The sequence below is a fragment of the Balaenoptera acutorostrata genome, chromosome 1 (genome assembly GCF_949987535.1).
Source record: "Balaenoptera acutorostrata chromosome 1, mBalAcu1.1, whole genome shotgun sequence".
Taxonomy (NCBI): domain Eukaryota; kingdom Metazoa; phylum Chordata; class Mammalia; order Artiodactyla; family Balaenopteridae; genus Balaenoptera; species Balaenoptera acutorostrata.
Genome location: NC_080064.1, coordinates 95,953,882 through 95,979,871, shown reverse-complemented (window position 1 = coordinate 95,979,871; position 25,990 = coordinate 95,953,882). Strand labels below are relative to the sequence as shown.

Genomic DNA, 25,990 nt, shown 5'->3' with positions numbered 1-25,990 from the left:
CCAAATGTCAGCTTCCTTTCTGCCATTTCACTGTCTCTTAGTATACTCAAAACTGAATTCATGGGAGAGAAGTCTGAAAGGTGCTGATTGAAACAGCTGAGGCTGAGTCATCAGAGTATGAGAATAGGAATCAGTTGGTTGAAATACAGCCTCCTAGTTCTACTTTTTCAGTAGAAGATATGGGTGGGGAGTAGCTGAAAAAGGTAGGCAGTCGCTCCCAAACATGTGTGCTTCATGTATCTTTATCTTCCGCTCTCAAGTAAAAATCCATTTTCCTTTTAGGCTTTCATCTCCATCCCTCTTTCCTCTAATTTTCTTATCTCTAGTTCCCTCTCCACATTTATTGAGGACCTTGGCACTTGTCAAATAGTCATTTTCTCTTTAAGTCCTAGGAAACTTCAGTATTCGTGCTGGTGACTCCTCTTTCTAGCGTCCATGTTCCTTGCCTTCCTCAACACACCTGAGACTTTTATTCCATTTTGCTTCAGCAGCCCACTCCCTCTCAGGATTGTATCATAACTTGTAGCCACTCCTCGTCTGAAGTCTTAAAAATCTGTATCCTACCTTCTGACCCTTCTTCCTCCAGATTCTACACTGTCTTGCTCCTATGGTACTTGCATTTTTTTTTTTTTATTATGATGTGACAATGTAGGTTCATTCTTTTATTTATTTATTTATTTATTTATTTTTGGCTGTGTTGGGTCTTCGTTTCTGTGCGAGGGCTTTCTCTAGTTGCGGCGAGCGGGGGCCACTCTTCATCGCGGTGCGCGGGCCTCTCACTGTCGCGGCCTCTCTTGTTGCGGAGCACAGGCTCCAGACGCACAGGCTCAGTAGTTGTGGCTCACGGGCCTAGTTGCTCCACAGCATGTGGGATCTTCCCAGACCAGGGCGCGAACCCGTGTCCCCTGCATCGGCAGGCAGATTCTCAACCACTGCGCCACCAAGGAAGCCCGGTACTTGCATTTTGACTTACAGATCTCTGGCCCCTTCATTTCCATCAGTCCGTCAATCTCCTCTTGATCGATTCCTTCTACCACTCTTACTAACTTTCCCTCAATCCTGAACCATCCTCTCAGTTGTTCTCTTTGCCCCAGCATTTGAGCTATGAAACATTTCTAGAGAAAAATGAAACTATACAGGCCCAAGAATAACCAAGACATTCTTGGAGAACCATAAGGAGCTGGGGGCCTGCCCTATCAGATATCAAAGAGTTGTTATAAGCTGTAATTAAGACTTAGTGGTATTGCTACACAGATAGACAAGTTGACAAATGGAACATACCATCCCAGAAACAGACCCATCTATATTTGGGATTTGTCACATGAGAGAAATAGCTTTGCAAATCCCTGGGAAAAGGAGAGACTATGCAATAAATGGTTCTGGTGCACCTGGTTATCCATGCAGACAGAAATACAGTTGGGTACCTGCCTCACGCCATGCACAGAAATCACAGACATAGAAAACAAACTTATGGTTACCAAAAGGGAAAGGGAGGGTAGGAAGGATAAATTAGGGGTATGGGATTAACAGATACAAACTACTATACATAAAATAGATAAGCAACAAGGATTTACTGTATAGCACAGGGAACTATATTCAATATGTTGTAATAATCTATAATGGAAAATAATCTGAAAAAATTATACATATAACTGAGTCACTTTGCTGTACATCTGAAACTAACACAATATTGTAAATCAACTGTACTTCAATTTAAAAAAATCAAACTAAATGTGAAAGTTACACTGCAATACCTTTAGAGGAAAAAGAAGCAAATGTCTATATCTCAGTATAGGGAAGAATTTATTTTAAAAAAATACAGAAGTCAGTAACCATATATGAAAAGATTGATAAATCCAGCTGTATTATAATTAAGAGCATCTATTCATGGACACTATAAATAAAATGAAAAGACAAAGAGAAGGTACTTGTTAATTTATAACTTGAAGGATTAAATCAACTATATAAAGAACTATACATATTTAAGAAAAAGACACAACCCATTAGAAAAATGGGCAAAAGATATGAATAAGCATTTCACAAGGGGAAAAACATGAATAGCAGATGAATATGATGAGATGCTCAACTTCGTTAGTAAGTTGAAGAGAAACGCAATTTAAACCCCCAGTGAGACTATCTTATTTAAGAAGTTTGTCAACACTAAGTGTTCTGTGGCTTTAAGCTGCAGAGTTTGGAATTCATTTATTCATTCAACAAATATTTGCTCTGCGCCAGGCACTGTTCTAGACACTTTGGTCATATCAGTGAATAAAATAAAAAATCCTTGCCTTGTGGAGGATGCTTGCGTGCGTGTGTGGGGGGTTGAGGGGTAGGGTCAGACAATAAACAGTTGCATTAAAATAGAAAATAGCGATTAAAAAATAGAGCTATAAATATTTTAACCCAGAAGAATAGTGTCATAAACATCAGTAGTAACTAGGACTCTTATGCAAATATGGAATGTTAACACCTGTGTGCTGGGACAATTGAAAGTTTAAGTGTAATTTCATGTATGCAATCAAAGTTAAAAGTGGCACTGGAAAATATAATCATAGATATCTGAAAATAGCGTTTTATCTGACTGCCATCTTTATGCATCACTTTCACGCAAGTCATAGAATAAATATAAAATTCAGAGGAGGCACCAAAACTGTTTTTCATTAATTCAATAAATAAGTGAGCACTTTCTTTGTATTGCCCACTTTAGATGCTGGGTCTACAGTAGTGAACAAAACTGTCAAAATCCTGGGCAGTTTAAAGTTGCTTTTAGGAAAATAAACAGGTACAAATGACATTATTGCCAAGAACCTATTAAAATAAGCAAAAAGTTAATGAAAAATATCCAAGGCTACAATATGTTAATTTTAAATGTTGAAGATAAGGTACCAGGATTTCTTAAGACTCAGAAGGCCCAATCACCAAGTTTGATTTTATTTTTTACAATCATTGGTAATTTTCTTAGCTTAGAGAAAATTGGGGAAGGAAATTGATAGTGTATTTTGAGTATATTCTGAAGTCACATCCAAATGTTACAACAGAACATTAAGAACTATCTTCTTGAGCCAGTGTAAGAGAAAATGGATCATAAATTCATTCAATGCTACCCCCCAATTTTATCTTCCAGCATTAGTGTTTGATAGCTCATTGACTTGGAGTTTGACAGAGCACCAAAAGTAGCCTTTAGTGAGACCTGTAATTTGGGGGTCTATTTTTATCTAAATGATTAAAACAGATCATCAAATGCTTGTTGCCATTTCCAAAAACCTTTTAAGAATATTAAGTTGGAAGAGAAACTGTCATTCTTCAACATGGCCAATAATGTTAGTTTTATTTATACATTTAATTTTGTTCTTTAATCAGCTTCTTTTTGTTTTCAGCATCGATGCTGATGGGACGATGACAGTGGACTGGAATGAATGGAGAGACTACTTCTTATTTAACCCTGTTACAGACATTGAGGAAATTATCCGTTTCTGGAAACATTCTACTGTGAGTACGCTTTATGTATTAATTTATACTTATTTGGAGCTATAAGCAATTGGTATGGTTATCATCCAAGAGCACTGTGTAACACTTATGGGCCATGGTACCCAAGTCTCAATAGCTCTTTTAACTTGTAGAGTTCTACGTATTCTGTTAAGTGTATACTCAGAGTATATTAAAGCTTTTTTTTTTTAAATTAATTAATTTAATTTTATTTATTTTTGGCTGTGTTGGGTCTTCGTTGCTGCGGGTGGGCTTTCTCTAGTTGCGGCGAGCGGGGGCTACTCTTTGTTGAGGTGCGTGGGCTTCTCGTTGCAGTGGCTTCTCTTGTTGTGGAGCACGGGCTCCATGCACGCGGGCTTCAGTAGTTGTGGCACGCGGGCTCAGTAGTTGTGGCTCGCGGGCTCTAGAGCGCAGGCTCAGTAGTTGTGGTGCACGGGCTTAGTTGCTCCACAGCATGTGGGATCTTCCCAGACCAGGGATCGAACCCATGTTCCCTGCATTGGCAGGAGGATTCTTAACCACTGCACCACCAGAGAAGTCCCGGGGTTTTACTTTTTATAGATAATATATTGCCTAAATAATCTCAGTACCTCGTGGTTGATAATGACCAAAGATCCCTTCTGAAACTTGCTTGTTCAGTCAACCACCTACATTTATCTCTGGCTTAAGGCACCTATGATAATAATCATGGAAGGTTAAAAAATCTTTGGCTCATCTGCTTAGTACTGCACACCTATCCATCTGTATTCTTCTAAACTTTCAAATTTTAATTAAATTTCATTAATATCCTACTGAAATATCCTGGGGTAAATGAAATTCATTTCATTCTACAATCTGTTCCTGAAAACAATGGGAACTCTGAGGGAATTTTTATTTTTCTAATGGGCTTGACTTCCATACGTATTCCTGGATTTCAGTACATTTTATATGCACTAAATGAAGCCTAGAGTTCACATTGTTGCTAGTAACAATGCCTAAACTTACCTAGAGCATTGTAGAATTATTGGTGACTAATACTTTTCAACTATGAGTATAAAATAATACTATATTTGTAGTTCAGTTGCCTTGATAAATTTTATACTTATGTGAAGTCATATTTACATAATCAAATTCTTATTGTATCTTTGAAGATAGTAATAGTTGAAACTAAAATCATGTATCCATTTTATTGATAGTAAAATGAAGAAATAGAGCGTTACTACTATAGCAAAACTCCTTACCCTGACACTCTTACCTATAAAATCTTTTACACTAGAATCATTTAGATAATAAAGTTGTAAAAATATTATTATAGAATTTTGTTTCTGTCAAGCTATGTTTGTAACCTATAGTAATATTTAGAGAAGATTGGAAGGTAGATCATTTTAAACAATACCTCCCTGTAAGCTAAATTTTATATAGAATCTATTGCATGTTTTAAATGACAAGTCAGATTTATAAAAATATTTACAGACAGTCTATATAGGAAATGAGTTTAGGGATACTCAAATTACAGTTTTAATTTAATTTTTATTTACATATTTAGAGCACATATCATGTTATAAAGTATAATGTGGATATAATTTTGAGATAAAGTGTGTATCTTTGAAGAACTGACAAATTATTTTCTTTCTGTAGCTAAGGATTCACTACCTCTGATCAAATGCTGCTCTTTCATTCTGACTTAGACCTAGAAGAGAAAAGTTATTCTGAATCTATTAAGAAAAAAGTTGTAATTGTTGGTTTTGTAAATTTGTAATTACTGTTAATTTTCATTTCTTGTGGACTGATACTGTACTTCATTTAGTGTGAATAGGCTACTTATAATTGCCTATATGCTCAGATTGGTTCAGTATAGTACTTTCTAAGGATTGAAACTGATCTTAATTATAAAATAATATGTAATTCTTCTTTCAAAGAAGCAAACCTTCTGGAATGATCTGTCTTTAATTGATGGAGCCTGGGGCTCTTTCTTCCATTTTAACAGGGTATTGACATAGGAGATAGTTTAACTATTCCAGATGAATTCACGGAAGATGAAAAGAAGTCGGGGCAGTGGTGGAGGCAGCTTTTGGCAGGAGGTGTTGCCGGTGCTATCTCTCGAACAAGCACTGCCCCTTTGGATCGTCTGAAAGTCATGATGCAGGTGAGCTTTGCGATCTTCTGTCTAAGTTTGTACAAAATATCCTGAAACAATGAGAAATATGGTGCTTTGAAAAAAGTTTAAAAATTTCACAGTGATAGTCATACCTTTAAAAAGAAATCTCTCAATTTTATTGCTATTAATCCTAAATTCAGTCCATGTTAAGTATTTCAGTGTTTGACCAAACCTTAAATTGTTGGTACATGGGAGTGATGAACTTTTAATCTTGGCTTTCTGTGACGATTCAAATGTTTAATTAGAAAAGAAAATCTCTAGCCATTATTGTAGGGTTCTCCTTAAATTACTTATATTTTCCTTATATTTTATGTTCTTTCTCAAAAGAGGGTTTTTCTGAAATCTAGACTCTTGGAAGAAGGATGTAACTTAAAAAATTATTCTAAAGCTGAGGTTGGCAGGAAAGACCTGGGTTTATAAGCTGACTTTCCTGTTTACTAGCAGTGTAGCCTTGGCTGGTCAGAGTGGAAAGAAAGAGGGAAAGGAAAGGATTAATATTTATTTGGTGCTCATTATGGTAACCCATTTAATCCTCTAGTAACCCAGCATGGGGGGATTTTATCCTCATATTATCTGTGGGGAACACAAGGCTCAGAGAGTTAAATAACTTTTCCTTTACAACAAATTAGACAAGGAATGGAGTATTTCTGGCTCTAAAGCTCATGGTTCTCACACTGCATGAAACCCCTGAGGCCTCATTTTCCTTCATTCTAGAATGGGAATAGGAATATCTAACAAGGGTGGTTGTAAGAATTAAATAATGTAAGGTATGTGAAAATGCCTGGTAGGCTGGAACACCCTGCTAGAATATACTAGCTGCTTAAAAAAGTTTTTTAAAAGTTGTGTTGTTATACCTATGGTCAGCACTTTTTATATGTGCCCTTAGATTTCTGTACAAAATGATTTCTGACAATATTTTAAACTAGCATCCATTGAGAATGTACCTACATCTCAAAATAGGTTTAGGGGTAAAGATACTGCTTTAAAAAAAAAGGAGAAGGAATTGGCCTGTATGTTTTTCTTTAGGAACAATAGTAAATTGACTTTGAGAGAGCTTGAATAAGCATTCATCTTTTCCTTTGTCATATTTTATTGTGAAGTTTATTTAAAATAAAATGGATATATTTAGACTTTAGTTCCTGATAGTTCAGGGGTTTCCCCAAACTACCTTCAGATTCATTAATTCACAGAACTCACTGGAAGCTTTTATACTCATGGTTAGGGTTTATTACAGTGAAGGATATACATTAAAATCAGCCAAGGAAAGAAGAGCATAGGGCTTCCAGGGAAGTACCAAATGCAGAGTTTCTGTTGTTTTCTCCCCAGAGAGTCAGAATGTATTATTTCCTGACATTGGCGTGTGACAATATGCACAGAGTTGCACACCAACCAAGGAGGCTCACCTGACTCTTTGGTGTCCAGAGTTTTTATTGTGACTAGATCACACACTGCCCTCATGGCTGACCTTTAGTCTTCAGCCTCTCCCTTCCTCCCTTCTTGTTTTTTTTTTTTTTAATAGTAGCCACTCATTTTGTGTAAGCAGAAACAATCAGAAGAATAGCTGACTTCTTTAATTACTTTTGGTTTATTAGATTTAGTCAGTTTTATATAGAGGCAAGCATAATGTCTAGTTTATTTAAACAACTATCACATTGGTAGTATGAGCCAGGTAATTCATTGATATTCACTGGGTTAGGCAGTTGGTACATGAGACTTCGAGATAAGCTGTAGAAGTTACAATTTTTATTTTTGGTGTCAGGCTGTGTGTATTCTATTCTCTATGGCTCTGATAAACATAACATCCAGATTGTTTTGAGTCCCATTTATATTTCATGTCAGTATTACTTCTCAGGGGGAGGGATAATATATTACATTCAGTATATTTTTCTAATTTTTCTTACACTGAACTTGCTCATGTTCCAAAGGGTGTTCCATAGCCTAATAAATAATAAGTTGGTTCATTTTATCTTAGGAACGTTGTTCATAATTTTACTTTTGATCATGCCTTCTCTGTTTGCTTTCCCACACTGAGGATTACGATTTTTCTTAGTTTTAGATTCAGAGTCAGGATTCTAAAATGATGGTAACAGTTCTTCCCATTATATATTTTCTCAACCTTTTATATTCTATTTTCAAATACATCTTCATGCAGTAATAAATAATACTGAAGAAAAGAGAGTGGATTGTATGGTTACTTTAGAAATAGTAATAATAACATCCCACCAGTATTTAATGTCATTTTGCTTTTGTTTTTAGGTCCATGGTTCAAAATCAGAGAAAATGAACATATATGGCGGCTTTCGACAGATGGTCAAAGAGGGAGGTATCCGCTCACTTTGGAGAGGAAATGGTACAAATGTCATTAAAATTGCTCCTGAGACAGCTGTTAAGTTCTGGGCATATGAACAGGTAATAGTTATTACCTGTGGAATTTGTTAACAAAGGGGAGTGAATGAACTGATTCAATAACAATTATCATACAATGCTTTTTAGATTATTATTTTAATACATGATAATTTTCCACGTATACTCTATGAGGAATTTCTCTTATAAGAGATTAGACTAGATAACCTCAGAGATCCCTCATGACTCAATTCTGGGATTCTGAATTTCATATTACTTAAAAAGACTTTTGGGTTCTTTTCTAAGTAGCTCTTAAAGGAAGCGTAAGATTTTAGCTTATTCATTTTGAATTCAGAATAGAAGCTGCACACTCACATAAGTTTTTGTGAAAGTATCCCCACCCAGCATCTGGAAGGAAAACTTTTAAGTTGAAGTCCTTTGTGTAATTTGACATTGCTATAAAATTGAGTTGAATTTAGAGTGAAAGCTCCATGAAGGCAGGGGCTTGGCTTCTTCTCCATGTACTCCAGCATTTAGACAGAGCCTGGCGTGTGATAAGTGCTCAGTAAGTGTAGAATGAGTGAGTGAATGAGTAAATGAGTGAATGCATTTTCCTCTGAATCAACTTCTCTGTTGGCTTAGATTGTTTAGGATGCTTAGATATTAGGATGCTGCTTCAGCATAACTTGGTGTTAAGAGGAAATACAGTAGTGGATTTTAGAGTTTGGCTTCTCTTTGTCATTAGCAGAATTGTCTAGTTAAGCACGCACAAAATTATTCTTTCCACTATTTCTTCCATCATTGTTAACCATAGACAATAAGAACCTTGAAATTTAACCCCACCTTATATTTTGTATTATTTCAAATAGATTTTTGATAATTTTGGAGAACATTTTGTTCTTGAGCAACAGAATACTCTTGAGAAGATTACAAAGTCTAGTGGTGTTTTTTTCTTGGCTTAGGAAATAGAGAAGCAAAGAAAACACTGAAGAAAATCTAGCCTCCATGACTTTAATTACAGCTTATCTTTGGGAAGTATATTTTCCTTCTGTGAATGTTTGAGGATACATATCACGACTAGTAAGGGCTAGCATTTTAGATACCTGTAGGTTATTCTGATCACATACTTGGATTTTATGATAGGAAAACCAGACCCTAAAATAAATAAATATTCAAGTATAAAACCATTATTCCATATGCAGGAAGTCAGTATTTTTGAAAGTCCGTATTATTGCAAGCAAATGTATGTATTATACTTTATGCTACTTAGCAGATTCTTACCTTGAACACTACCAACAGGCATCCAGCCAGGCTCCTTTCTCAGGCCTCTTCCCAATATTTTAATTTCTGCATGCTAACTTTTCTTAGAGATCAAGAGAAAGCTCTCTGCGCAGTGTGGTATAGAGTTCTTGTGGTCTCTGGGACTTATTATGCCTGTCCATTTTCTGCCCCCTGCTGAAGGTCCGTTCATCCCTCAGGGCTCTCTTAAGCCCAGCTTCCTATGAGAAGCATTTCCTAAGCATCCCAACCAAAACCGATGCCTCTCCTGCCTGGTTTCCTTAGAGTACTATTTTACAGAATATCTAATTTTCCACCGGATAATGGAAAACCCATTGTTTTTCCCAGTGAGTTGTAAACTACCTTGGGATAAATGTTATGCCATATATATTCTCAAATTTCCCAGAGTACCTAACTAGCTCACTTCTGTATTCAAGTAGGTCTTGTTCATTGAATAACTAATAGCTTAGAAAATGAAGAAAAGGATATTTTCAGCCTGGTACGTAGCTCTCTTAAACACATCAACATGGGATAAAGCTGCGGTCCATTTGGGTCCTCATTGCCATAGCAGTTCAATTGTATCAGGAACAGGGTGGCAGTACGGTGTTGTGTTCTCATGGTTTCAGCTGCCATCTGCATTCTAACTGCTTTCCATTCTAACATTTTTCTCTTCATCTCTATACCTGCACATCCACCTGAGCACTGCATATCTGTGCATGTCCACTTACATATCCCAGGGGTACTTTACAGTCATCCCTCCCCCACCCCCCGCTCCAGTGACACACACACACACCATTCCTCTTCCTGTAGGTCATATGGTGGTGAACATCTTTCAAGACTTTGCTCGGGAGTTATTTCCTCCAGAACATCTTCCCTTTGTTTCCCTCTGTTAGCACTCTCACACTGAATTCTGATGATCTCAGTACTTATCTCTCTTCTTAAGGAGACTGTGAGCTTCCTTAGGCAGGATCTGTTTTCAGGTGTGTGTTCCCAGCACCTTGCCCAGTGCCAGTAAATCCTCATTGAAGGAGCATGAGTCTTTCTTTTTTTTTTTTAAACTTTGGGTTTTATTTATGGCTGTGTTGGGTCTTCGTTTCTGTGCGAGGGCTTTCTCTAGTTGCGGCAAGTGGGGGCCACTCTTCATCGCGGTGCACGGGCCTCTCACTATCGCGGCCTCTCTTGTTGCGGAGCACAGGCTCCAGACGCGCAGGCTCAGTAATTGTGGCTCACGGGCTTAGTTGCTCCGCGGCATGTGGGATCTTCCCAGACCAGGGCTCGAACCCGTGTCCCCTGCATTGGCAGGCAGATTCTCAACCACTGCGCCACCAGGGAAGCCCCTGAGCATGAGTCTTAAGTCCATTAAGATGAAGGGGAAGATGGGTATTTGAGCAGAAGCAGCAGCCTGTGGACAGAAATGTTGGCACAGGAGAGCATCACTCACTAAGGAAGCTGAAGGTGGTTCACTAGGCTTAAGTGTAGTGGAGTGTGTGTCTGGGAAGATGATGATGAAAGCAGGCTGGACAGATAGGCAGGAGCCAAATGTGATAGGAGTCTAGATTTTATCCTGAATGTGGTGAGGGGGTTACTGAAGAATCTTACGTAGGAAGTGGAATAACTATATTTACATTTAAGAAAGATCAATGTGGAAAAAGAGTGGAGAGGTATTGGAAGAGAGTGAGGCTGTACTTGAGGCAGGGAGACTATTTAAGGAAATATTTCAGGAATTCAGGTAAGAAATGATAAGTACCAGTATAAGGAGACGGCTGTAGTGATTGAAGAAAAACCGAAATGAACTGAAAGCTATTTTGGGTAATAGAAACAACAGAACTCACTGAGTGAATGTAGAGGTGAGAAAGAGGAATCCAGGGTGATACTCTGGTTTCTAACTTGAACAACTAAGTATGTACAGAATACAATAAGAGGAACAAGAGGAACTGATTTTGAGGTAAAACGACAGGTTGCATTTTGGACATGCTGGGTTAGAGCGATTTCTGTAACACGTACAAGGAGCTGTCCAGTAGGACAGGGAGGTTGTGATTGAGGTGAAGCCTTTGGAATGGAGCCCACAGGAAGGCTTATAGAATGAGAACAGTTCTGGGGACATGCCCAGGGAGAAGTAGGAGAAACTTGTAGAGGAGACTGAGAAGGAGCAGTCAAAGAGACAGGAGGAAATCCAGAGAAAGCGATGGCCCAGAAGTCAGAGGAAGAAGAGGGTTTCATGAAGGGTCAAATACTGCAGGGTACTAAATACAATAAAAAGTTTATCTTTCAGAATTTACCGGCTCCGAGACAGGAAAGCTTGGTATAAATGTTTCAGTGAAGTAATGAGACGAGAAACCAATTGAAATGAGCTAAAGTGAACAGGAGGTGAAGAAAACTCGACAGTAGACACCTTTGTCAGGAGCTTGACTTCAGTGAAGGGAAGGAGAAAAGAAGAGGGAGAGAGTGATAGGTTAGAAGGATGTTGGGTTTTGGTAAGTTTTATTTTATTGACATGCCTATGGCTGAAGGAAGCATGTCAATACAAAGAAGGAGGTTAAAAAATATAAGTGAGAGAGATTGACGACAAGTGCAGCAGATATTCAGAGGAAGTATGTGTGTGGAGTAGGGAGTGGGGGTGGAGGGGCTGGGGGAGAAATGGGTACTAACCAACCTGCTGGCAGGATTAGCCTTTGACTGTGTGGAGGACTCTTCTCACGTCAGCTCGGGAAGAAAAAGATATAAGTGGATGCGGGTGATTTTGTGGGAAGTGGGCAGGAATACCAAGATATCCTTGCCTGGTAGCCTCTCTGTTCTTCCTTGAGTTCCCAAGAAAGGACTTTTTTTGAGAATGAGGGAGGAAGTGGTATTGGAAGCTGGAGGAGAATGGAGAAGGTTGAAATAGGTATTCTAACAAATGGAGAGAGAGTTGAGATAGGATGGATGGAAAGAAAGAAAAAGAAAGAAACAAAATTGAAAGAAAGGAAAGGAGGGAGGAAGGAAGGAAGAGAAGGAAAGAAAAGAAAAGAAAAAAGAAAAGAAAAGAAAAGAAGGAAGGAAGAAAGAGAGAAAGAAAGGAAGGAAGAAAATTGAAATCCTGAAAAGGATTTCAGGCTGGCTGTGAGAGCCCAGCTAAGTCATCTTTGAGAAAGTCATTCTGTGGCCTTGAGCAAGCCACTTAAAGTCTCTGTGACTGTTACCTCCTTTCTGGGGTAGGAATTAAGCTTGGTGACATAGTGTTAAGCACCTGTCCCTTTGCCTAACCCTGTACAGGCTCTCTGTCCTCAACTCTTCCCTTTGTGCATTGTATGTTCTGGGGTGCAGGAGCCCCAAACCCCTACACTTCAAATATTTATTCACCAATCACTAAAGAGTACTTTTGATAGGTGCTTTTGGGATGGGGGTACATGATGTAAACAATGTATCTGAGGTTCCTGTTCACATGCAGGAAGGTTTTCAATACATTATATTTAATGATTGTGATAATCTGACATGCAGGAAAATTAATAGGGCCCACGCAGAAGGGAGTTTTGGTTAACATTCTGGTGCAGTTCAGGAAATAGAGCCTGTGGAAACATTGATCTTTGGGGGTAAGCGGATATCTGCTATTTGGGGAACTTTGTGAAATTATAATATATTTAATTTTTATCATGGGCAGAGAAACACAGTTTTACTAGGAGAAAGTATTCCTGTGTTTTTGCATTGGGCTCTTTGGATCCCAAGGAACAGAGACTGGCTGGCTCAGGGAAGCAGGCTGGAGGTGGGGGTCGCTGTGGAGGTGCCTGCGGCATTAAGGGGAGGAGCCTCAGGAAGTGCGGGAAGTGGAACCTCACTGACCTGTCCCTTCTCCATGTGTCTGCTTCTCTATTGCTTTATCCATTTCTCCCTCTGGTGTCAGTGCCTAATTACACCTGTAGACCCACCTCACATTTCTAGGAGAAGGAATCTGGTTCGCCTGGCTTATAACCACAGTCTGTGTTCGGACAGAGATTTTCTCTCCAAGTTGTAGAAAGATAATATTGAATATATTAGTAATAATAATAACAACAACAGTAACATTTACTGAACATTTGCCATTTGCCCAGCACTGTGCTGTGTTACATGTATTATCTTATCTAATTCTTTCAACAACCCCGTGAAACTGGGGTTATCACAGATGAGGAAACTGCATGTGGACATGTTCATAAACTTGCTCAGGGCCACAAAGACCTAGGGTTCAAGCCCAGGTCTGCCTGACTGTGGAGCCCATGATGTTAACATCCTGCCCTATTGGTATTTCGGCTGCATTTGTGCCAGATTTCCCCATTTGGCCAGATCAGCCATGTCGGTTGCTTTAGTACTGGTGGGCCAGGTGGGCTCTGGGGTCGACATGTTAGTATAGTTGAATGTATTACCTACAAAAACTGTTTTGCTAAGTTGTTTTGTTAATATTTGTCACTTATTTATTAGTTTTACTTACACTGGTGAAAATAAACTCATCTTAAAGAAAGGAAAACTATGGGGAAAATATCTAAAAACTGTGAACACTTTATTAACCTGTGCATCTGAGGAAGAATGTTGTTATGAATCTGTTTTAGCAAAGGAGCTACCGGGTCCCCTCTGTGGGCCATCTGTGTTTTGTGGAATTCTAACTTGAAAATCACTGTCCAGTAAACTGAATGTATTAGCATTCAAACCTTGCTTTTCTGTTAGATATGGTTAATGCAGTGTGTGCATTTTGAGAAACATCATATTGTCAATTGATTTCTAGGAGCTGATTTGTATTTTTGTATTGTCTTAGCTTGGCCTGCCATAACAAAATACCATACGCTGGGTTGTTTAAACAAAAGTAGTTTATTTCTCACAGTTCTAGAGCTGGGGAGTCTGTCCTCATGGTGCTGACCAATTCGGTTCCCGGTGAGGGCTCTCTCCCTGGCTTGCAGATGGCCACCCTCTCACTGTGTGGTCACATGCCCTTTCCTTGGTGCATACAAGTTGGGGGGGGAGAGAGAGAGAGGGGTGAGGGGTAGGGAAGGAAGGAGGGAGAGAGTGAGCATGTGTGTGAAAGAAAGTGAGAAAGAGAGAGGGGCCCCACCTCATGATCAAACCATAATTACCTCCCAAAGGCCCCAGCTCCAAATACTATCGCATTGGAGGTTACAGTTTCAACATATGAATTTGTCGGGGGGTGGGGGGAAGGGGTGGAAGAACACAATTCATTCTGTAGCAGGTATTAATGTGCATTTAAAACTTTATTTATACAGTACAAGAAGTTGCTTACTGAGGAAGGACAAAAAGTAGGAACCTTTGAGAGATTCGTTTCTGGTTCCATGGCTGGAGCAACTGCACAGACATTTATTTATCCTTTGGAGGTAAGTACCATTGTGAAGTCTGATTGCATTAATGGTGTTTGTATTATTATCTATTGCTGTGTAACAAGTTATCCCAAGATTAACAGTTTAAAACAACAAGTATTTATAATCTCGTGGTTTCTGTGGGTCAGGAATCTGGGTGTAGCTTAGCTGGGTTCCTCTGGCTCATGGTTTCTCACAGCCTATGGCAGGGTGTCAGCCGGGCTGCAGTCACTGCAAGGTTCAACTGGGGATGGATCTGTTTTCAAGCTTATTCACGTGTTTGTTGCCAGGTTTCCCTGGCTGTTGGTTGAAGATATCAGTTCCTTATTGCAGGGTCCTCTCCATAGGATGCTTGAGTATCCTCACAACATGGTAGCTGGTTTTTCCAAATCAGTTATCAAAGAGAGCACCCAAGATAGAAGCTGCAATCTTTGGTCACATCTGCTCTATTCTGTTGGTCACAAAGACCGCCCCTGGTAGAGTGTGGAAGGGGACTACACATGGTGTGAATACCGGGAGGCAGGGATAGTTGGGGGCCATCTTGGAGGCTGGCTCCCATAGTGTTGATAAGAATTATAACACCCATTCCTCTCCAAAGAGTTTCTGTACCATAAAGTTCGTAATGGAACCTTAGAATTTGATTAGGTGATGGTAATCCTAACTGGACATCCTTTTATTAGAGCATAGGTTAGCAAACCATGGACCTGTGGACTGTTTTGTACAACCCTTGAGCTAAGAATGGTTTTTATATTTTTACCTTTTTAAGGTGGTTTAAAAACAACAACAACAAAAAAAACAAAACCAAAGAATATGCAACAGAGACCTGGTATTTCAGTCCTGCAAAGACTAAAATATTTACTTTATAGAAAAAGTTTGCCAACTCCTGCTTTAGAGCAAGAATAATATTGTTGATGTGGATATCTTTATTGATATGACAAAGCATTTTTCAATAACTGGTAAGACTTAAGAAATACTGTTAGTTTTCACCTTTGTGGTATGCATATTAATATAGCTTTTCTTGCAGGCATCTTAATGTGATTGTTCATATTACTCCACACACCCCTCAAAAAATATCCTAATTCAATACCTAGGCTTCCTCTTGTATCCTCCATCTCAGTTAATAGCATCACCTTCCCTCTTCTCTGCTGGCCCCATCCCGAGTTCCAAGCTAGAAACACTGGGATCATCCTTTACGCTACCATTTCCCCCACCCTCCATATCTAATTCGTCACAATTTTGTTAAGATGTCAATATATTATCTTCTCTCTATTTCCTCTGCCACTGCCCTAATTCAGATCATCTTTACAGCAAAAGGGGTCTTCTTGGCTCTGGTCTTAGACCCTTAAGAGAGATAATATGTGAGAGCGAACACATCAACATACTGGACAGTCATTTGAGTGACAATATATGCTAGATATTTGTTCTTCGTAAAGTTACTTCTTTTGAATTCTGTGATGATAGCGTTGATGTGAATAATAATATTCGTTATATTCTTTCATAATCAGGTTCTGAAAACCAGGCTGGCTGTAGGCAAAACTGGACAATACTCTGGGATGTTTGATTGTGCCAAGAAGATTTTGAAACATGAAAAAATGGGAGCTTTTTACAAAGGTTATGTTCCCAATTTATTAGGCATCATACCTTATGCAGGTATAGATCTTGCTGTGTATGAGGTGAGTTTGTAGCAATCTTTTGAATCTGAAAATGTAGTTAAATAGTTCTCATTGTTAGAATTTGAGTTTATATAGAGAGGTGTATATGTACCAGGAAACAGTTTGTGACCAAAAGTAGATTCAAGGGTGTGTTCTTTGATCTTTCTTTTCAAGTTCCTTGAATATGAGATCCCATATGCCTGTGGTCACTTTTGTATTAGATTTCCTTGTTAATTATCTTTATTAATGAAGAGAATACTCTCACATTCAGATATAGTTGTTCACTTCTCTAGCACCATATACACAAATAAAATAAAAATAGATTAAAGACCTAAATGTATGACTGGATACTATAAAACTCCTAGAGGAAAACATAGGCAGAACACTCTTTGACATAAATCACAGCAATATTTTTTTGGATCCATTTCCGAGAGTATTGGAAATAAAAACAAAAATAAACAAGTGGGACCTAATTAAACTTAAAATCTTTTGCACAACAAAGGAAACCATAAACAAAACAAAAAGACAACCTACGGACTGGGATAAAATATTTGCAAACGATGCTACCAACAAGGGATTAATTTCCAAAATACACAAATAGCTTAATATCAAAAGAACAACCCAATCAAAAAATGGGTAGAAGAACTAAATAGACATTTCTCCAAAGAAGACATACAGATGGCCAACAGGCACATGAAAAGATGCTCAATATCACTAACTACTAGAGAAATGCACATCAAAATTATAATGAGGTATCACCTCACACAGTCAGAATGGCCATCATTAAAAAGTCTACAAATAATAATTGCTGTGGAGAAAAGGAATAATACTGGTGTGGAGAAAAGGGAACCCTTCTGCACTGTTGGTGGGAATGTAAATTGGCACAGCCACTATGGAGAACAGTAGTGAGGTTCCTTGCCAAATTAAAATAGAACTGCCATATGATCCAGAAATCCCACTCCTGGGCGTATATCTGGAGCAAACTCTAATTTGAAAAGATACATGCACCCCAGTGTTCATAGCAGCACTGTTTGCAATAGCTGAGACATGGAAGTTAACCTAAGTGTCCATCAACAGATGAATGGATAAAGAAGATGTATTTATACACAATGGAATATTACTCAGCCATAAAAAAGAATGAAATAATGCTATTTGCAGCAACATGGATAGAACTAGAGATTATCATATTATGTGAAAGACAGAAAGACAAATATCATATGATATCACTTATATGTGGAACCTAAAAAAATGATATAAATGAACTTATTTACAAAACAGAAATAGACTCACAGACATAGAAAACAAACTTATAGTTGCCAGAGGGGATAGTGGGAGTGGGAGGGATAAATTAGGAGTTTGGGGTTAACATATACATACCACTATGTATAAAATAGTTAACAACAAGGACCTACTCTATAGCACAGGGAACTATATTCAATGTCTTGTAATAACCTATAATGGAAAAGAATCTGAAAACAAGAATGTATAACTGAATCACTTTGCTGTATACCTGAAGCTAATAAAACATTGTAAATTAACTGTACTTCAACTAAGAAAAAAGGTTATTACAGATACAGTTGTTCAGCTTAGCAGATGATATTAGGGATTTTTTTGAGGAGAGAGAAATAAGCAGAAATGGCACATTTTCTTTGGTTTGTTAAAATTTAACATTGATAAAACCAAGAGACTGATGTAGGTAGTACAGATTCATACCTTGTACTTGTCAACCTGAAGAAACCTAGGAGGCAATAATCAGACACAATGCATTTATTTGGGATCAAAGAATTGCAATTCGGTACACACAGATTTGGGTATCAATCTGAACAGTGTCTGCTAGGGAGTAAAAGTCAGGGGTTTTTAATGGCAAAGAAAGGAGGTTTGCATTACAAAGAATTTTAGTTGGAGCTGAAGGCAGAACCTAGTTGGCTAAACATGATTGATTGCTAAGGCTATCATTAGAGGGAGGTAAGAGTTCGTTACTGTGACAAGTTGCAGGTGTTCTTGCAGAGTCCTTGGACTATGTGTGGTGTGGCCCAGTTCATACGTTTATGGTTCCACCTGGTGAGACAGGCATACGGTCCACCTCTTGAATGGCCTTCCAGCTTCATTTTAAAACCCCTTGACATAAGTGACTCCATCTTATGTCACATATCCCCCTTTTGATCAAGATCATTCTCTAAAAGCATTGCCAATCAACTTACAGATTTGCTTTGTCTCACATTGCTGGGATGGACCTGTCCCAGAAAGTCATGTCCCATGTCGGGGGGAATTTTTAATTTCCAGTGGTTATTTCAAGGAGTCAGTGTCATAGGGTTAGACCATTGGGCAACAGGGAGGCACAGGAAATGACTCCTAGGAGATTTGGTGGCTTGTAAGGCAGTTGTCCTTGTGGCCTGATTAGCCAAGTTATTTCTTTTGGTTTCATCTGAATTTAATTTTGCATGCCCAGGTACCCTAATGATGGCTAGGACAGATGGAAGTTGGATCGATTCCAACAATTTATTGACCCAATTTTCATTCTTAATCTGGCTTCCCCCTGAGGTTAAGAATCCTCTTGGTTTCTAAAGCATGCCAAAGTCATCAACTACCCTAAAGGCAAAGCGACAATCTGTATAGGTATTCACAGTTTTACCTTCTGCTAGGGTGCAATCTCTAGTTAAACCGTGGAGCTCTGCCTGCTGGGCTGAAGTAGCGGTCAGCAGTGGAGCTGCCTCAGTTACTTCAAAGGAGCAGATGATTGCATACCCAGTACAATATTTTCCTTTGCCATTTTTCAAACAAGAACCATCAGTAAGCCATGAAATCTCAATGTTAGCAACAAGGGTTTCTTGTAAGTCAGCTCTAAGGGTTAATAACTGATCAGTCAGGGTCAGACAGTCATGAGGAGTTTTGTCACTAAGTAAAGGGAGATGGGTTGCAGGGTTGAAGTTGTTGTAGCGGGAAAGGGTTATGTGAGAAGTTAGTAATGATATTTCATGTGGGGTAAGACAGCTTGCAGAAGGGTGTTGAGTGTGATGAGAATTGTGCAAGCCTCCTACCACATGGGGGAACATAGATGGTGAGTGGAGAGCCCATAACTATTTCCTCAGTTGATGCTGTAAGCGCTGTTGCTGCTGAAATAGCTCTCATGCTGGAGGAAGGCCTCTGGCTACAGGTCTGATTGTTGAGTGTAATATCCAAGGGGTTGGTGTTGAGCTCTGTGCCTTTGAGTAAGCGCTCCTAAGCCATTTCTCTTCTTTCGTACATGAAGTGGAAAAGGGGAAGCTAATAATCAGTATGTCCTAAAACAGGGGACTGCAAAGTCCACCTTTCAGGTTCTGGAGCCCTAAAGACATTTTCTTCCCACTCTAAAGGATCTGGTCTTTAAGCTTTGAGAGGCTGGGCAACTAAAAAATTAAGTATCCAGTTTCTGTAGTATCCAGTCAGCCCGAAATATCTTTAAAGTTGTCTTTTGGTCTGTGGCTATGGGAAATTTAAGACACTTTGAATCCTATTAGGGTCTTAAAGGAGTCCTTAAACCGAGATCAAGGGTCCTAGGTATTTGACCTGTGTTTGAACAAGTTGTAATTTCTCTTTAGAGACCTTTATGACCTTTAGTTGCTAACAGCTTGGGGAGATGGACGCTATCTTGCTCACTTGCCCCGTTGGAAGAGGAGCAAGGAAGGTCATCAACCTATTGAAAAGGATGGACACTTACAGAAAAATGACAACTGCTAAATCTGCTTTTAGGATCTGTAAATTGTAGGAAAGGCTTTTAGTCTAGACTTGTGGCATGACAGTCCAGGTGTATTGTCCTTCCCACATGAAAGCAAATAAAATTTGACTTTCACAATCCACAGAAATGCTGAAAAAGGTGCTACAGAGGTCAGTTATGGTGAAAAGTTTACTCTGTGTAGGTATTGCCATTAAAAGGGTATGAGGGTAAAGGGCAACTGGATGATGATTGATGACAATGTTATTAATAGCCCTCAAATCTTGGACAAATCTCCATTCTCCTCTGTGCGGTTTCTTAGTAAGGAGAATGGGTGTATTACAGAGACTAGTGTAGGGGACTATGAGGTCTTGTGTTTTGTATTCCTCTGTGATTGGTTTAATTCCTGCCAAGGTCTCAAGATTTAAAGAATATTGTTTAATGTTAGGAAGAGGCTGACCGCGGTCAATTTGAATTTTAATTGAGGGAGCCAAATGAACCTGCCCAACGTGGGTTGTGGATTTTGCTGAGTCTCTCAGGGACTTTTTTGAGTTGTCAGTTTACGTACGTTACCTTCCAAGCTTGTCTTAAGGGCAAAAACTGCTGATAGGGTTGAGGAGCTTGGAATGCCATCAGTTGTTGAGGGGTTGAATTAATTTCAAGGATACTTTCCCCTCTTGGGAAAAAGGGATACAAGTATTGATCTCTCTTCAAGTCTCTGCTTTCGGTTCCTTTGGGTGTATACCTATCAGTATACAAAATTGCTGGGTCATTCGGTAATTCTGTGTTGAGCTTTTTGAGGAACAAACTGTTTTCTGTAGAAGCTGCACCATTTTTCATTCCCACTAACAGTGCGTTTTTCTGCATCCTTGTTAATATTTGTTAGTTTCTGGTTTTTGATAGTGCCCATCCTAACAGGTGTGAGACAATATCTCATTGTGCTTTTGACTTGCATTTCTCTGATGATAAGTGATGTTGAGCATCTTTTCATGTGCTTTTTGTCCATTTATTTATCTTCTTTGGAGAGATGTCTATTCAAGTCCTTTGCCCATTTTTTTAATTAGGTTACTTTTTATTGTTGTTGTTGAATTGTAGGAGTTATTTATATATTTTGGATATTAACTCCTTCTCAGATATATGGTTTACAAATATATTCTCCCATTCCATAGGTTACCTTTTCACTCTGTTGATTGTTTTCTTTGCTTCACAGAAGTGTTTAAGGGGATGAAATCCATTTGTCTATTTTTGCTTTTTTGCCTGTGCTTTTGGTATCATATCCAAGAAATTGTTGCCAAAGCCAATGTCCTAAAGCCTTTATCCTGTGTTTTCTCCTAGGAATTTTATAGTATTAGGTCTTATGTTTAGGCCCTGGATTTATTTTGAGTTAGTTTTTTGTATATGTTGTAAGATAAGGATCCAACTTTATTCTTTTGCGTGTGGGTATCCAGTTTTCCCAGCACCATTTTTTTTTTTTTTTTTTTAATTTTTGGCCCCACTGCACAGCATGTGGGATCTCAGTGCCCCGACCAGGGATCGAACCCATGCCCCCTGCAGTGGAAGCACGGAGTCTTAACCACTGGACCACCAGGGAAGTCCTCCCAGCACCATTTGTTGAAGAGACTGTCCTTTGCCCAGTGTGGGGTCTTGGCACCTTTGCTGAAGATCATGTGCCCATGTATTCAAGAATTTATTTCTGGGCTCTCTATTTTGTTCCATTGTTCTATGTATCTGTCTTTATGCTAGCACCACACTATCTTGACTGCTGTTGCTTTGTAATATACATCGAAATCAGGAAGTGTGAGGTCTCCAACTTTGTTCTTTTTCAAAGTTATTTTGGTTAGTTGGGGTCCCTTAAGATTCTATTTGAATTTTTTTCCTATTTCTTCAAACAATGTCATTGAAATTTGAATAGGGATTACATTGAATATGCAGTTTGCTTTGGGTAGTGTATTAGTATGTTTGGGCTACCATAACAAAATACCAGAGACTGGGAGGGTTAAACAAAAGAAATTTACTTTTTCGCGGTTCTGGAGGCTGGAAGTCCAAGATCAGGGTTCTGGCTGATTTGGTTTGTGGTGAGGCTCTCTTACTGGCTTGCAGACAGCTGCCTTCTTGCTATGTTCCCAGAGGGAGAGGGAGAGAGAGTTGAGTGAGTGAATTCTCTGGTATTTCTTCTTATAAAGACACTAATCCTATTGGATCAGGACCCCACTGTTATGACCTTGATGTTGCCAGAGAACCTTCATAAGGTGATAGAATTTTGAGAATATCTATAAATTGAGGGGTACAAAGCCAATAAAGAGGAGGAGACAAAAATAAATAAAATAAATAAGTAAAAAATATATATACAGTGAGATCTGAGAGGCAAGGAATGATAATGGATCCTAGGATGTAGAAGAAAATGATTATGGGACACACAGAGAGGACTTATAAGATCATGTATATTTTATAGGATTTTAAATTAATTGTTTTAAAAGTGCATTTTCCTATCTCTCCCCCCCCACCCCATTCTGGTGTTAATAGTGTAAATAGTTGCTTAGTTTCTAGTGAATCACTTCTCTTTTCTCATTTTTGTAGTTCAGACATGGTTGTCTTTAGCCTTATTGTCTTTATTTCTTGTCATATTACAGTACTAAATTGACCTTAAATAAGACACTTAAATATAATCTTTGTTTTCAAATTTATAGAGATATTCTTGTTATATAATTGTAAGGTCCAAGTATGCAGTTAAATTTTATCTTAAAATATTTAAACTAGAATATAATTTCCCCCACATATTAGCATATATTTTAATACTTCAGATATTTTTTATTTAAAAAGTAGATTATACATTTCTCTCAATTAATTGCCTTCTAATGGAAATACAAAGACCTAGGATAATAGGGAAGAAGCATGGCCTGAGGATCCGTATGCTTGATTCAGCACCCTTGTTTAGAAAACCCCACTGAGACTAATTTTCCTCATTTCTAAAATCAGAAGAATAGCTCCACCTCAGATCTTTTGTAGGACTGAATGAAATAACATAAGTGTAAAGTACAAAATTAGCTGCAGTTTATAGTATTATATTATTTTCATTGATAAGCACCGTAGGAAATGTTGTTTAGATCCTGGTCTGGTGTGCTGTTGATCTTCACATTTAGTTAGAAGAAGATGAGCACCCAGTCACACCTCTCATGTTTTGAATCCCCTGTGGCTTCCCCACCTCTCTACAGAGCTGCTGCTTCCTACAGTGGCTGTGCCGCCCAATCTTGCAGAAATGTATCCTGTCTCATAAGGATGAGAGTAGCTGTGAGAACGTTCACGTTGAGTGAAAGCAGTTGTAACGTTAGTTGTTTATTATTCTTCTTCTTTTCTGTTTCTCTGGCAGCTCTTGAAGTCCCATTGGCTAGATAATTTTGCCAAAGACTCTGTAAACCCTGGAGTCTTGGTGCTGCTGGGATGTGGGGCCTTATCCAGCACCTGTGGTCAGCTGGCCAGCTATCCCTTGGCTTTGGTGAGAACACGCATGCAGGCTCAAGGTGAGTTTTGGATAAAAGGATGGCACTGATAATGTACTGCATCAGTAACATGCTTTTGGAACTTCAGGTTTCACTGAGACAGCAGAGTGTGGTTTTAAGATAGTATTTCTCAACCTGTTTTGCATTATTGCCTCCCTAAGGAGGCTTTTTAGAAATTCTTTTCCAAATCAGTTCCTCTTCGTGAAATTTTAATACCACGGATACTCTGTGCATATATTGTATGTATATCTGTGGTTTATGCACAGGGTAAGATTTTCATGCTCCCGTTGAGAATGCATGTTTTAAGAGTACAGTTGGCCCTTCATATTCGTGGGCTCTGTATCCATGGATTCAACCAACTCTCGATTGAAAATATTCAGGAAAAAGACTCCCAAACTCCAGAAAGTTCCAAAAAGTAAAACTTGCATTTGCCATGCAGTCCACTCTTTACATTTGTATTTACAGATCATCTACATTGGAAGTACTGGTTAATTAATGATTGACTGCTTGGTTGGGGGAGGGTGGTTGGTACTTGGAAGAGAAATCGGAGATAGAGGCATCTCGATGCTCAGGGAGTACTGTTCAAAGAAATGGTAGTGGGTGAGATTGGCCAGGGATAAAGCAGAAAACGAAAGAAAGGCGCAGAATGAATACTACTTTAGCATAGCCATAAAAGCCAGCAAATCATAAGAAAAGAGAATACTCAGTCGGACGGCAGGAGAGCCAGGAGCGCGCTGTGTAATCAAAGTCGAGGAGACAGTGTCACAGTGGGGAGGAATCACAGTTCCGAAGTTGTAGGTCCCATAATAACAAACAACTCCAGCCACCACTTACCGAGAATTTGACACATGCCAACTGCTTTACATATGCTGCTACTGACTCTTTCAACACTGTGCAGTTTTCATGCCATTTACAGAGGAGAAAGACCATCAAGCTTTCAGCTCTCCCACTTGCTAGCTAAGTGTGTTGGGACAAGTTTCTCTATCTTTTTAAACCTCCAATTCCTTACTTATTAAACGGGTATAATAACACTTACCTTAGAGGATTGGTATATAAAGTAATTCGCTCAATATCTAACACAGAGTAATCACTCATCTTTGTTATAATCAGGGCACTCACCGTTAGGTGCCATACAGGGAGAAGTATATAAAGGGGGCACTTTCTTGGGCCCCTTGGAATAAATTTTATCCTTTTATTCTGTTCGTTCTAGAAAATCATTCTGAATCATAATTGCATATAGTCATAATAAAACATGCATGAATATTAAATTAGCCTGGTTTCTTTTTTAATTTTCTAGCCATGGTAGGAGGAACCCCACAGCTGAACATGGTTGGGCTCTTTCGACGAATAATTTCTAAAGAAGGATTACCAGGACTTTACAGAGGCATCACCCCAAACTTTATGAAGGTGCTCCCTGCTGTAGGCATCAGTTATGTGGTTTACGAAAATATGAGACAAACTTTAGGAGTAACTCAGAGCTGAATTTTTTGCTTTAGCATGATTATGGAAACTTCCAGCCATCTCCAGAGTGACCTTTTCTCCTAGAATTGCAACAAGTCCATGGCAAAAAAGAAGCTGTATTTTTTTTTTCACGAAAGGGAAGAGCATATCATTGGTAACTTCAAACATTTGGACTCAATTTTATACATTCAGAAATGCTAAAAATCATTGTTTTGATGAGCTCATACAGTTTTGAAAAGGCAATAAAATTATATTTTTTCTTATTGGTCCTTTCTACAAATCTCTGCCTGGAATCCTAAATCTGAAAAAATGTACTTGCTTGAACTAAATTTGCTTTGTGTGAATTATAAATCTTTGATCTTTATTTTGGTTGGTTCAAGTTTGTGCCAGTTCCTTTATACTTAAATATCTTTTTCTTAAAAACAAAATGATCGGAAAACCTAGAAACTTAAATTGTTTATATATTTTGAATGTCTTTATAAACTTCTTAAAATTTCCTTGTAGGATCATTCATGGAGAATCATTGCATGAAAACATAATCTTACAGCAGCCAAATAGGTATAAGGTCTATATTCTTTGTTTAAGCTGAATAAGAATGAACATAAGCGGCAGAACTTCAAGGCATGTGAATACCCTAGTCCACTCATATGATTTTTGTGTAAGGAAGAGTGATAAAATATTATTTATTTCAGTGAGCACTTCTCCATTTTTCTTGTACTGTTATTTGGTTCCCAGGATGACACACTGATTGTCAGTATATTACTGTTAAATTATTGACACAAGGCAACTTAATTGAAAAATTCTGTTTACTGTTATTGCTTTGAAAAGCACCAGGAAACAAAACCCTTTTACTTGTATCAGTTTCTGAAGAGCATCTCTCTTCTCTTTGTCCTTTGTTTCCTACTTGAATCAGACTTCCATTTTAATCAGGAAGGCTTCTGGGGCCCATTCTTGGTTATCTCAAATTTCTTAATTACATGCAGTAGGTTGATCATGGGTGAATGGCATTCTCATTTCCCCCTCACTTTTAATTTATTTGACCCTGCAATTCTCAATTTGGGCAACACAAAGCTAGGAGAATAGTATATATTAATAGTAGTATATATTAATTTTATATATTTGGTACTATAAGT

At 38.5% G+C, this 25,990-nt stretch overlaps 1 protein-coding gene across 1 annotated transcript in view; it reads left to right on the top strand.

Annotated features, from left to right (window-relative positions):
- Positions 1 to 25,221, top strand: part of LOC103018798 (mitochondrial adenyl nucleotide antiporter SLC25A24) — a 42,271-nt gene extending 17,050 nt beyond the window's left edge. Inside the window, exons 4-10 of the mRNA XM_007169493.2 lie at positions 3,378 to 3,489; positions 5,453 to 5,611; positions 7,880 to 8,032; positions 14,467 to 14,574; positions 16,062 to 16,229; positions 23,267 to 23,417; positions 24,694 to 25,221. Of these exons, the coding sequence (XP_007169555.2) occupies positions 3,378 to 3,489; positions 5,453 to 5,611; positions 7,880 to 8,032; positions 14,467 to 14,574; positions 16,062 to 16,229; positions 23,267 to 23,417; positions 24,694 to 24,878 (1,036 nt within the window). The 3' untranslated portion in view covers positions 24,879 to 25,221. The remainder of the gene's footprint in view (positions 1 to 3,377; positions 3,490 to 5,452; positions 5,612 to 7,879; positions 8,033 to 14,466; positions 14,575 to 16,061; positions 16,230 to 23,266; positions 23,418 to 24,693) is intronic.
- The last annotated feature ends 769 nt before the right edge of the window (positions 25,222 to 25,990 follow it).